Source organism: Hydra viridissima, unplaced genomic scaffold (genome assembly GCF_058129835.1).
Source record: "Hydra viridissima isolate aposymbiotic clone 2 unplaced genomic scaffold, HvirCarnegie_v1 scaffold_12, whole genome shotgun sequence".
NCBI lineage: Eukaryota > Metazoa > Cnidaria > Hydrozoa > Anthoathecata > Hydridae > Hydra > Hydra viridissima.
In genome coordinates, this window is record NW_028324311.1 from 15,475,092 (window position 1) to 15,489,646 (window position 14,555).

The following is a 14,555-nucleotide window of genomic DNA, read 5'->3' on the forward strand; positions in this document are numbered from 1 at the left end:
ATTAGCTGGAGGAGGTATAGACAAATCAAAAGCATAAGGCGAATAATATAGAACAGGTGACTCGTCAGAATATTCAATTATGCACTTATCACCAAATTCATCAAATACAATGGTTTATCAATTACATTCATATTGTTTTCCATTTTTTCATTCTGTAAAAATTAATCTTATATTCAATTTTTTTTATATCAGCGCATTTTTAAATTTTTACAAAATTTACACATTTTACAAAATTTACACATTTTACAAAATTTACACATTTTACAAAATTTACACATTTTACAAAATTTACACATTTTACAAAATTTACACATTTTACAAAATTTACACATTTTACAAAATTTACACATTTTACAAAATTTACACATTTTACAAAATTTACACATTTTACAAAATTTACACATTTTACAAAATTTACACATTTTACAAAATTTACACATTTTACAAAATTTACACATTTTACAAAATTTACACATTTTACAAAATTTACACATTTTACAAAATTTACACATTTATAAAAATTTACACATTTATAAAAATTTACACATTTATAAAAATTTACACATTTATAAAAATTTACACATTTATAAAAATTTACACATTTATAAAAATTTACAAATTTATAAAAATTTACAAATTTATAAAAATTTACAAATTTATAAAAATTTACAAATTTATAAAAATTTACAAATTTATAAAAATTTACAAATTTATAAAAATTTACAAATTTATAAAAATTTACAAATTTATAAAAATTTACAAATTTATAAAAATTTACAAATTTATAAAAATTTACAAATTTATAAAAATTTACAAATTTATAAAAATTTACAAATTTATAAAAATTTACAAATTTATAAAAATTTACAAATTTATAAAAATTTACAAATTTATAAAAATTTACAAATTTATAAAAATTTACAAATTTATAAAAAGTTACAAATTTATGAAAATTTACAAATCTATAATACTGTAGACGAATTTGTAGTGAAATTATTCAAAGATTATGATTTTTTAACGATATTTTATTTTAATTGAAATTTTTGATAATTGAAAAACTAAGATTCTGGAGATTCAAAAAATTTTTGCAAGTTTTAAAAAATTTAGAGATTCTTTTACAGCTCATTAAAATTAGTTATATAATGCTTTTAAAATGAGCCAGAACATTAAAATATATGCACTTAATACGATTTTGTGCTACTAAACGTTTAAAATACTTAAACTATGAACTTATCATTTACAAGACGTGCTAAACACGCCATTTAAAGGCATTTTATGCAAAGAAAATCCTTGCCCCTTAATAATATGTATTTATGCAAAACGTGTTTTTGTTGGAGATATTTTAGTGAATTATATTTATTTTGAAGTGTAAGTTTGTTTTTTACGCAAGACCGAAACATGCAAGATATGTCAAAATTGTAGCCTTAGGTTTAATATGAAGACCTTACTATGTTTATTGATCTATTTTAGTTGCATAACTCTTTGCTCACCTCTCGTAAACCGTGTAATTACGATAACTTAAAAAATAAACTTTTATATTAATTTTTAGAGAAGTGTAGTACTCTAAGCTGAACACATTTACTGTATGATTTAAGCTAAGAGATGATTGAAAATAATAATTATTACTTTTCTGTTTATTTTCATTTAATTATTCGAACGAATAAAGGAAAAAATATACAATATTTGAGATTTAAATCTTAAAAAGTGGAGTGTTGCTTTAAAATTATTCCTTTTGATCATTCTACAGGTGAATCTAAAATCTAAGAAAGCAGAGACTGTCGTTTAAATAATGGAAAATCAATCAATATATTTCGTGTTAAGGATGTTACAAAAAACACAGGTCATTGCAAATAGTAATTCACTAATAAAACGCAAAAACACGAGGAAGAGGTAAAATATATAGCATTCATGTAGCATACAGATAATTCTATAAAAATAATTCATTAGTATATACAAGATTACTTTACTCCAGAGTTTGATTGCTTAAATATGAGATGGCATATGGCGTATTTGAGAGGAAAAAATCTTAGATCTACAAAAGCACGCACACAAGGAAATGAAAAAGATGCTACGATTTGTCATTGATAGCACAAAAATAATACTATTTATGTTATAATACATTAATGGGCCTGAACCTCACTGTTCTATTCTTTAATACGCTACCCGCAGCACAGACTATAAGTTTGTTAATACTCATGATGCAAAGGAATTCTCTGTTACTAATTCACTAATTTTCTGCAGCGTTGCATTTGTGTTAAATTCCAACAATATATAAAATAATACAATCCATATAAAATGCTTAACATGCATACAAATACATACTGTAATTTCAGGAAAAAAAAGAGCTTTTAAAATGCAGACAGAAAAGCATAGCAGTTTTATGTAAACAACAATACATTACATAGCCATAGAGTCGGAAATTCAGGCGGTGGTTACTCTATTCTTACATTCTACAATATAATACAAAGACATAATGTCAATATCCCAGCAATGTATCAATTTGAACTTGAAAGATGTAAAATAGTTTGACAAACACAGAGGGTAAAGAAATTTAAAGTAGATTTTCACCTTACTGATAGTATTTTAATTCTTGCGCCAATTAAGAACTTTGTCAGGATCTAGCAGCTAAGATTATAGCTAATTGATATCTTAAAATGAAATATGTTAAAGTCACATAAACTAATGATTTAGTTCGAGACGGCCTGTATCAATTATACAAATAAAAAAAACTAAGAAACAATATGAATGGGAATGAAATAAACTCAAAAGAGAATGGTGATCGATAATGAAGAAAAAGTTCATATTTGCGATTGAAAGAATTATTAATTTTGAAAATAATTGATTGAATTAAAGTTTGTGTTATAGTGAATTTTTAGACATTAAAAATTTTATTGATAATATAGTGTAATCAGTGAGTATGTAAAAATATATGAAATCATTTAGGAAACAAAATAATTTGTAGCTAAATATCAAGGTACGTGAGTTTTAAAATTGCTAGTACAAATGTAAATTCTAGGTTTAAAATTTTTGATTAAGAGAAAGTTTAAAATATTATTTTAGAAAATTTACTAATTCACTCGGGCAAGTTTTAAACCAGGTTGCAAGTTCCTTCAAAGTGGCGCGACTTGCAATCAGTGTCATATGCGTCCTAATGCGGGATATAGCTAGAGACAGAGATGTGAGAATTACAAGATATGGGCCCACTTCCACGCATCCTCTAGTCAGAACTACTATTCCGGCTTTCCATTCTCTAGAGAAAATAGGGGGAATAGGTGCAAAATCTTCTATTGTCTTCAAATTGAGTATTGAATTCTCGTCAATAATACTTGCAAAAAAGTCTTGAAAGTCATCTCTGCCAATTGGAACAATAACTGCAAGGTTTGAGTTGTATTTTGGAATAAGTTCTTTCAATTTCTCGCACATTCTCTTTTGAATTTCGTTTTCCTCCTCAACTACTGCATAGTCAATTTGGCCTTGAATACAGTGACCGCAATCGATTTTAAGTATAAATTTGCTAAGCAATGAATTATCAACATCTGCTTTTGCAAGATAATATAGTTCTTTAATAATATTCGCAATTGATGAAGCATTTCGTAAAATTAAAGACATATTAAAAATTTGAAACCCTTCGGATAGTATTGGAAAAAGTAACGGATTTTCCTGCAAATCCAAAGTTCCAATATATTCTTGAATTAGAGATTCACTACTAGGAGTGTTAAATTTTGATGTAAATGCATCTTGCATTACATCAACAACAAGCCAGATATTGGCTTCTCTAAAATCTTCTTTAACTTTTGGCTTTTCATATTTTTTCTGAATAAAAAAGTGTTTTCCCACTACGTCCTGCACCCCAGGTGCATGAAAATCATCTATTAAATAATAATCAGCCTTTGGAATAGGTTGATGTTTCCCCTTATTGAGTAAATTAATTGTGAATATCTGAGCGCCCACTTTCGTGACTGGAAAAAATACTGATTCTGCAATTTTTGGGCATATGATTAACACCGTCTGATTATTTTGAATGATTTCTAGGGCTTTAAACATTAGAAGCACCGTTTTGCCGGTCCCTGGGCCCCCGTTTAATAAAATATGAAAGCTATTTTCACTCTCTAATATTGCTCGCTGAGCACTTGTAAGAGAAAATATATTCAAGATTTCGCGAAATTTTTCAGTTGTACGTTCAATTCCTGGTCGAGATTTGCCAATAAAATGATGGCTCTGTAGAATACGGTCAATTATTTCAAGTTGGGGCCATTCTGTTGGAGATGACGATAGTTTATAGCAGGTTAGTTGATTTATTTCAAATTTACTTGACAAAGAAGATTTGTTTTGAATACGCTCAATGGCAGTAAGTCCTGTAAATAACTTTTGTAATTCGAATGTTTCCTTCGAATAACTTGTTTTCAGATTTAGTTCATTCCAGAATTGTTTCCAGCCGGTCCACTCATTGGGTGGAGACCAAATCTGTTTTTTTTCTGGGATGTTACAATCTTTCACTGTAAAAAAATTTTTTGATTTGCAGCCCTGATATACTGCCAAAAGTATTAAATGCAGACATACGTCGGGCATTAATTTTTGCACTAAAGTTTTGAACTTTTCAAGTTGAGTCTTGGCATAAATAGAATCGCTATTTGACTTTAGCTCAACTGCAATTATAGTACCATCTGAAGTGAAAACGCATATATCAACTTCACCGCGCTCACTTATATCTAAATGGCTAAATCGTGGTATTGATTTTATAATAGCCACGTTCTCATCGCTATATTTAAAACCAGACAAGATAAAAACGGATTTTTCTGTTGAAAGTCTCTTTAGTTCCACACAGTGCTCCATTTCGTTCTGCTGACCCTTTACATCGCTTTCAAATCTATGAATGCTAGTTCGAATTGTCTTTTTATCCTCAGTTCCTTTAAAATATGGCTCTGTAAAAGTCTGCTTTCCAGCGCTAACAATATCCTGATAGGCTTGATTGTGTTGAAGGGCCGAAACGTTTGCCCTAAAGTGGTCAGTTGGAATGTATCTCTCAGGGAAAGATTGAACTCCGTAATCTGAGGAAAATTTTGAAGAAAACCACTTCTGCCAGAAAACTTCACACGCCTGCTCTATCTCTGTAAATTTCTCGTCGTCAAGACCGTCAACAATAAATTCATATTTACTCTCGGTAATATTGCAAGCCATTATATCCGGTTGATATTAAAACTTCGGCTTAATCATTTAAAAAATTATTGATATCGTAAAATAGAAAGAAGTTTGAAAACATAATAAGTAACAAATATTTACTCATAATATTCGAAAACTTTTAGATTTCATAATAAAATGTAGACCTTAAAATCCTACTTTGTATTGAGAAAAATAGAAAAACTTCGCATTTAATTATATATTCATTTATATCATAATTTGTTAAATGTATGTATGTATGTATGTATGTATGTATGTATGTATGTATGTATGTATGTATGTATGTATGTATGTATGTATGTATGTATGTATGTATGTATGTATGTATGTATGTTTGTATGTATGTATGTATGTATGTATGTATGTATGTATGTATGTATGTATGTATGTATGTATGTATGTATGTATGTATGTATGTATGTATCTATATATGTATGTTGTGAACAATGCAGATCATTTTTTAGTCTGAAAATAATATAAAACTAAGAAAAATTAGATATTATAAAATACAGTGTATGCAGTATGGAATTTTTATAGCGAAGATACACTTTTTATATATATAAATTTATAATTTTCATCTTAAAACTGATTTTTCAAGTTGGTACTATTATTAAGTGCTATTGTTAAAATAAAACTTTTTAGCAAATTGTTGATAGAAACTTTATTAAATGTTTGTTACTATAAATTGATTATAAACAACTTTAAGTATGACAGTCGACTATTGCTATCTATTGTATAATTGCTCTTTATTTACTCGATCATTACATCGCATGAAATAGTGAGTTCTATAATATAAAATTCGAACCTTTATTAAAAAAGTTTATTATTTATTTTTAGATTTCTACAGTACTTTATCCGTGACTGTTTCTATATTGCAATAGAGCAATGTAAACTCATGGATAAAATACTTGTACTTAATACTAATAGGTTATATGTAAGAGTTCTGTGTCTCAGATAAAATGATTTATAATGTAAAAGGTGCTTATTCGATTCTTTAAATTTCTCTACTAGTTGAGAAGATATTAGATATTATTAACAAATCAAAATATCATCGTAGCTCAACTAGTTTATATAATACAGTGATTTAAAAGTTTATCATAGAAGTGAAGCTTAAAAATCAAAGATCAAACAGTTTTAAATTTTAAAATTTTACTTAAATCAGGTTCGAGCTGATGAATTTTTTAAAAATGAGTTATCTTTTCATTATGTAAGATATACCTTTAAAATAAGAAGTACCGTAGAGTGTGTCTAGACTGAACATCTTAAGTGCAAAATAATTATTTACTTTAAATTTATACAAACCATTATGATTCTAACTAAAATACATAGAAAACAATCGATGTAATATATTAATTTTTCAAATTTCAATTTAAAATATAATCATTTCTATTCTTGAAATAACAAAAATTTTTTATTGTAAATAAACTTGGTGTGTATATTGATTATATAACAAAGAAAAAGTTTGTACATAAATATATTACATAATCAATAAAATAAAGTGGATAGTGCAATTAAAGATGAGCTTTTCATTAAAAATGCTGTAGATCAATAATTGATTGATACGGATTCAAGTAATGATATTATTACATCTGCAGCCATATTTGAAAATCAATATTTATATTCAGTGTAAAGTTATGTTACCTATTTTATTTTACAAAGATAGATTCTATTTAGTCAAAAATTGTTATTCAATGTTTAAAATATATAAAAATAGAGAAATTTTCAGCTTTCTAAATAATCAGATTATTTAAAAATAACACAAAATTTGTCAAAATATCTTAAAATTTTCAATATCTTTTGAACTTATTTGACTAGTGTACGTAGCGTGCAAATTTTATATTCAACACAATTCAAATACAACTATTGAGCTTATAATGTGATATTTTAATCATTGCAATAACCTCACTCATTATAAGAATTAGAAGGCAATTGAAATATTCATGCTAAAAAGTAAATACTTGAAAAATTCTAGTCAAATTTTCAAAATTTACTAAGATTTTAATATATATTATGCTATTTCACACAACTCTAACTAAAATTAAGTGTATTTACACAGTATGAAGAAGCATTTACACTTAACTTTCTACTTTATTGACTCGCAAAATGAATCGAGATTAGTCGATAAACCAAAGAGTAGCAAAGCTAGAATAGCAGAAATGACACCTTTTTGTTTACTACTTTTTCATGTTCTCGAAATGCTACCAAATTTAGTTTTCGAAAATGAAAGTCTTTATCGTTTTTGTCTTTAAAACTCTTATCACTTAAACATAACGATATCTAATAAAACAGATAAACACAAATCAAATTCTTTATGTAAAAGCAATAATTTTGATATCTGTTTAATTCAGTTAATTTTAGTTTCGAACTTAAATTTCTTTCTAAGTTAGGTTTATACAATATATACATTTATCTATAAATATTGATCAAAAAATCACATAAATATTTTAAAAGCTATGCATTAAAATGTTCTAAAAATTATTCAAAAATTCTCAATAAATCTAAACCATTTTCCAATTCAAATTAACTAGCACTTCAACAGTAGAAAGTCAATTAAATCAAGTTTCAATAAACTGAAAATTGACTGAATCTTTTACTTATTGAAATCTTTATGGTTTTCAACTAAATTTTAAGATTACATCAAATAATTTTTATGTCAAAATAGAGTGAAAGAAAGTAGGCATTAAATCAAAAACATTTTGAATATTTTCAAATTAATCCAAATATCTTTGAAAATCTTTAGATACAAGAGAGTATTTTTAAAAATGCTTATTAATATTATGAAAGTTCTATTATAATACTTGTACTTTAACATCAATTTTTAAAACCGACTTCTTATTTTAACATCAATTTTTCAAAATCGACTTCTTATCTAATCGAATCTTTAAAATCTTGTAGTCCTTAAAGCTTAAAAATTTTATTGAATTGCAAAGTTTAGCATGTTTTTCGAATTTCAAACTATAATAGTGTATTAAAAGTTTATTCAAACCTAAAAAATAATTACAAACCAGTGACGAAAAAAGGGTGAAATTAGACGAGCGTCTTTCAGATATTAGATAAAAAAGTTATACACATAGTATGGTTTTAAGACAATGAAGCAGCGACAAGAACTTCAGTGCTATTTTCTGATAAACATTGATAAAGCTAAATATTAAACATAAGTGGAAGCTTCAGTTTACTTCAAAGAATTTTTAAAATTGCTAACTTCTCTTACAAAGTTTCTCAGACACTATAAAATTCTTTTAAATTTTGATATTTTTCAAAAAAGTAGTTAATTTTCTAAAAATGCTTAAATTTTTGATAAAAACCAATAAAACAAATACATGCAACCTTGCATTTTGTATAAAACTTAATTTAGAATTATTAAAATGTTTTCTTATTGTGTACTTTGAAGCAAAAGTTAGCAATTTGACTGTTTACAGATTATTATAAAATTTAACTTTAAACTTTAAAAAGTTAATAATATATGTATATTCAGAATAGAAATTTTTAACAAATTTCATCTGACATGGTGTGAGGGACGAATTTTTAAGTCAGGCTAAATTTTTCTTTATACTTTAGCTTGTTTAATTCTTTTACTCATTTGAACTTTGAGTTAATCATTTACATTTAACATAAATATTTTTATTCATAAACAGGAGTTTGTTTTATTAACTAAATAAAATCTTACTGCTAATTACATATAAACAATTCTTGCATACTGTTTGATGGATTTTCGATGCCTTTATATTCTTCAATTTCTATAAAAGTAAATAGATAATTCACTTCTATAAAAAATTAGTAGATTATATGTTTCAAATCGTTATTAAGTAGAAAAACTTGTTTAACCTTGATTATTATTGAGTAGTTCAAAGTCATGTGTTTTAATCACTGTGTTCTCTGAATTTAAAACTGATCTGGAATAACACTCAGTTATAAGAGAAAACAAAATAATCCGAATCAAAATTTTGATTAAAGATTCAATCATATGCTAAATATACCCATATGGTAAATACAATTCTAATCTTAAATCAATTTTAGAATTAGAAAAAAGTTCAAATGTCTTATTAATGTTCAATAGTTGTTTAACAACAAATACTCTTTATATCCTAGCTATTCTTGCTAGCGGCTAACAATCAATATTCCCCCACAAATGGAAATATTCTTTTCTTTAAAGGCTTTTTTCAACTTGAGAATCAAGATAAATTTTCAAATAATTAATAAAGATAGTAGATTTGTTTTAGTTTAGAAGCAAAACCATATTTGGCATTCATTTCATAAAGATTTAAGTTTACTTGCAAGCTCTGCATTCATGAAAAAATCAAATTAAATTTTGATATCTTTGAAAACGCTTTAAGTTAGAGCTTGTGACTAGAGCAGAGAGCGAGTCTAAAATATATTTATTAGTTCGATTTGCTAAGTTAGAACCCCCAACACAAACCGACTTACTATAACACAATATAAAATGCGTTCTAAGAATGAAATTTAAACACTAGTTTTATGAATTAACAAAATATTTTAACATCAATATGTTTTACAAAACTAACATTAGAAATATCGTCATATTTTTAAATATATTGTTTAAATATAAAAATAATGTTTAAACTTAGCCTAAAATAGTTCACTAAAAATATTTTTCAAAAATTTAATAAATTTTAACAATTTAAAAATTTTATTAAATGCAATTTCTAAATAAAAGTTTCTTTATTAAAATTCGAACTCTAGAAAGCCTATTTTAATGTTATTAGTTATTGCAAAATTATTGATAATAATACATTAATTAATAATACGTTGATTTTCAAGATGGACATACTTTAGATAATTCAGCTACTAAATCTTGCTAAAATATTGAATGACTTTAAAGTTCACAGTCTGGAATTCTTCAATTAAGAGAAACTATTCAAAAAATGACCTTTGGACCCATTGAGGTCATGAAGTGATCTAATCATGAAAAAAAAAAAATTTATTGGGGCACCTTATGAAAAGCAATGTTAGTTGAAATTCAAAAAAGTCATTTTTTTGGAACACCCTTATAGATACTGTGTTTTACTTAATCAAAACATAGTTCGTTCTTCCAAGGAAGATAAACTTACTAAGATAGGCACAACTTTCATTTACATACATTTGAAACAACTTAAAGAAGACATTTTTAGTTGTACTAGTCCATTGAATATATTTACGAGCTAAAAAAAAAACAGTAAATAAAAAAAACTTAAGTATCTGTGCTATATTTTCCTCAAAATTTCATTATTTAAAACAATAAGTTAAAGCAATTCAAATATTCTCACCTGCAGTAGGTTTTACTTTAGTTGGCCCTTCGTCACCTTTTTCTGGTTTACTTTCATCACTTTCATGTTCAGTATCATTTGAAGAACAATCATCAAAAGCGTATTTATTAGCAGAAATCTGAACAATTTAAGAGAATACTTAACAAAATTAGAAAAGTCTGAAACAGTTTAGATGAATTTCTAAACTGAAACGATTTCTTTAACTTTTAGATTATTTTTTCCTGTTAGAGAACTTAAACAAATAATTAAAGAAAATACCATTATTATTACTACAATACTGATCAGCATCAAATCTTGCTCTAGGTCTGGTTATGAAAACCTTGGTAACTCTAACTTTTTAATGTTCAACATTTGCAGAAGCAGTGGTAAGAAACTTTGCTATCACTGCAAAACTTGGTTCTTTTTGGCTCCTGATTTTTTTCATTGTGAAAATTGGTTTTCTATTTTCATCTTCAGCTTTTTTTTTCAGCTTCAGATTATTTTCATCATTTTCATTTTGTTTAAGAATATTATTCACACCTTTATTTTTGTTATACTTAAAGTTAATGGTGAACAAATTTACTGTAGAATATTAACAGAATATTAACTGTTGAATATTAACAGAAAGAGAGCTATTATTTTGAGTATCTTTATTAAATGAATGAATCATATATATATTTATTTATTTGTTATATAGTAAGAGGTTATTTACACAGTTATCTTTACTTAAATATGATGTGATGAATGAATCATATTTATATTTATTTATTTGTTATATAGAAAGAGGTTATTTACACAGTTATCTTTACTTAAAGATGATATGATGAATGAACCATATATATATTTATTTATTTGTTATATAGTAAGAGGTTATTTACACAGTTATCTTTACTTAAATATGATGTGATGAATGAATCATATATATAATTTTTTCTTTGTTATATCATATTTATTTTAATCTTATTTTATTATTATATTTGTTTAATCATATTTATTTTAATCTTATTAAGGTTATTTACACAATTATCTTTATTTAATGATGATGTGATGAATAAATCATATATATATTTATTTATTTGTTATATAGTAACAGGTTATTTGCAGTTATTTTTATCTTTTATACTCTGTATATTTCTGTATAAATTGTAAAATTCTGCAAAATTTCAATTTTGTGTAGTAATATAATCAGACAATTTAGAAAAAATAAGCTATGAAAAGTCTTAATAGCTTGTTCTACTATACATCTATCCAAATTCAACTCTTCATTAAATGTCAATCATTAAAAGCAATTAACTTTTGAACTATTCTCCAACAGCTAAGCGAAAGATCAAAGCTCTAACTGAAACTCCAGCTACCTGTCTGACTGGTGAACCAAGCAATTTCATGGCTTTAATTGTGTCAGTTGGAATTAAAACTGGAACCAGATGGTTTTTACTTTTATCAGGCTGATAAGTAATTTTCATTCCACCATCCAAGTGAACTTCAGATGGAAGATTTTTTTAGGTCTTAAACAGCATCTGCAAAGATCTTATCTTTCATAAGACCAAATATGTACAAGAAGCTAGTAACTGCTGCAGACAAATCATTAGGTTTATTTTTAAGTAATAGCCATTACATTTTTCAGCAGAATCTTTTATTAAATAGATGCAACTTTTCAAACTAGACTTTATTTTATTTGGCCCATTATATGTATAATCATCTATTATACATTATATGTATAATCATCTATATTTCAAAAAGTCAATGTTCTCCCTTAAAAAAAAATTCCACAATTACCTTGTTCTTGTTTTAACATGTTCATATTGCCATCTTTTTGTTTTTCAGCTTTGAATCTTTTATAAATAATTTCAGGACAACACATGGAAGACCTTACTTCTAAACTTCTGACTTTTTGTCAAACTTTCTTTTTTTTTTTTTTTTGGATAAAATTGGGATTCTATTATTAGAAAAATGCTATCAGTTTTTGCCAGAATACCATCTTCATCATTAATTATTCAGAATATTAGCCTGAAAGAAATACAGAATTCAACTTTTGAATTCTGTATTTCTTTTTGAACTTTTTCTAAGTTAAAGATATGAAGATCATGTTTTTTAAAACTATTAAACGCTTTAATCTTTTCCATTTTAGGCAATTTAAGAGCCTCACAGATTTTAGAAGTTAAAAACTGTCTAGAAAGTACTGATTGATGAACACACAAATAAAACGAGGTCTTTGGCATTTTTAGGTTTACCTGAAGCTTTTTAAATTATTGCCAGGGGTCTCCATCTATTAAAAACCATCAAAATATGAAAAACCATTAAAAATATAAAAAACCATTATCAAATTTTTAAAATTTCAAAAGAATAATTGAACTTTAAACTAAAAAGATGGCTATTAATAAATTGCTAACATTAAAATATAAAATAAAATGTAAAAAATTACTAAAATTATTAAATGTTTACTTAATTAAATTATTAACCTATAATACTAATTTGAAAACACTTCACATGTAAAATATTTAAATAGAACTGGAGAACTAGTATGAATGAAATTAATCATGAAAACTACCTTTTCATTGAGATTATCTGTCAAGTCATTTAAAATTATAGCTTCTACCAAAAGATCTGTTGGATCTTTTAAACTTTGTACCAATGGATATGGTAACTAAAATTAGAAGTGCCTAATAAAATTGAGTTTAGCAAAGATTACATTAACAAAATAATATACCATTTATGAGCAAGCTACTCAAATATCTTTTAAACAATTTTAAAAGATATTTGATGTAAGGGATCTATATGTGATGAACAAGCAATCTTTTTTTTTATAGCAGTTTAAATTAAGGTAAACAACTCTGATTGGCAAAATGCTTCTAATGTATTATCCACTGTTAAATTCACTCTGTAGATTTTTTAAAAAAAGTTGAAATTGAAGAAGATATATAGAAAGAATTTGGTTATTTGTCCTTAATTTTTTCATTGGTAAAGAAAAAAGATTTTTAAAAAGAAAAGTAGCAAATCAATGGAATAATAATTCAACTAACGTCAAATACAATCACTTTTATATTTAAGTTAATAGAGGATATTATTGCTAAAGTTTGTTTTTTTTATCTAAATTATTTTTAAATTTCCATGCAAATCAGGTTTGCTACAATTAAACAGTTTCATCAGTTTTCAGATGTAATATTACAAATAATTCCGGGGTGAGAAATGAGAAAGTAGGACAAATATTCTAGTGATGCAACCCACCATCTCAGATTTTCTTCATACTTTGTCAAAATGATCACCAACATCACATAGATTACCTTGTAAAATTTCAGCACTGTAATCAAATTGGTTTTTGAGATATCGTTATTTCAAAATCATCTACTTTGGAGGATTTTTTTCATTTAGCGGCCATCTTGGTTTTTGTGTTGTTTTTGTTTTGCATATTATTGTAAACCATATATGTGATCAAACTGAAATTTTACACCTTAATAGTTTTGAAGATCAGGGATCAGAATATATTGTTTATTTTATATAAAAGCAATGGGAACAAAGTAAAAATAAGAATTGTATTTCACCTATAGTCTATATGGGAAAATTTAATTGACCAAGAAGGGTTGCCTGGGAACCAAAGTAGCATTATAATTTATAAATTTTTTTTTAATTTTTTTTTAAATACATATTTTAATGAGTCTTTTGTTGAAAAAACAAGAGGTGGGTTTTTTGAGTTTTTTTATAAACGATCAAACAGATTTGAGTAATAAAATACATTTGGGTGTTAGATAAATACTTCTTTAGAAATTCTTGAATCTTTCGGCGATTTTACCAAAGTAAATGCATTTTTCTTATATGACACGTAATTTTCAAAATTCTTTACACTCTCATCATCGACATTGTCGAAGATGTAAAGCGTTTTTTCTCTTTCAAAATAGTTATGTATTTTTCTAGTAAATACTTCAATATCGAATGGATCGCCTTGAAAATCTTTTTCGTTTAACCCTAATAGGTGACAGAGATTAATTATAGAAATCTGTATTTTGCCTTTTGCTGCATCCACCCACACAATACTTTCAAAATGTTTGCTGTAAATAGCTGCATACTTTCTAGCAAGCTGAGTTTTACCTATTCCAGACATTCCAGTTAAAACCGTAAATGATTTATCTGAATGATTTG

The 14,555-nt window shown here is 25.8% G+C and overlaps 2 protein-coding genes across 13 annotated transcripts in view; both read right to left on the minus strand.

Annotated features, from left to right (window-relative positions):
• LOC149881489 (uncharacterized) overlaps positions 1–14,555 on the minus strand; it is a 117,010-nt gene that overhangs the window by 101,423 nt on the left and 1,032 nt on the right. The gene's annotated exons all lie outside the window — the stretch shown is intronic.
• Positions 1,782–13,854, minus strand: LOC149881493 (uncharacterized). 12 transcript variants are annotated; one of them, XM_090068896.1, is made up of 6 exons: positions 13,647–13,854; positions 12,970–13,065; positions 10,443–10,560; positions 10,248–10,337; positions 8,846–8,915; positions 1,782–2,648 (listed from the first exon to the last, which is right to left on the minus strand). In XM_090068896.1, the coding sequence occupies exons 1-5, from the start codon at positions 13,647–13,649 to the stop codon at positions 8,848–8,850; spliced, it is 375 nt and encodes a 124-aa protein (XP_089925022.1). In that variant the 5' UTR covers positions 13,650–13,854; the 3' UTR covers positions 1,782–2,648; positions 8,846–8,847. The 12 variants fall into 12 exon arrangements, 11 of the variants coding, with proteins under 11 accessions (XP_089925022.1, XP_089925017.1, XP_089925016.1 ...); XM_090068897.1 differs by lacking the exon at positions 1,782–2,648 and adding an exon at positions 5,073–5,205; XM_090068898.1 differs by lacking the exon at positions 1,782–2,648 and adding an exon at positions 5,176–7,455 and having other exon boundaries at positions 8,877–8,915.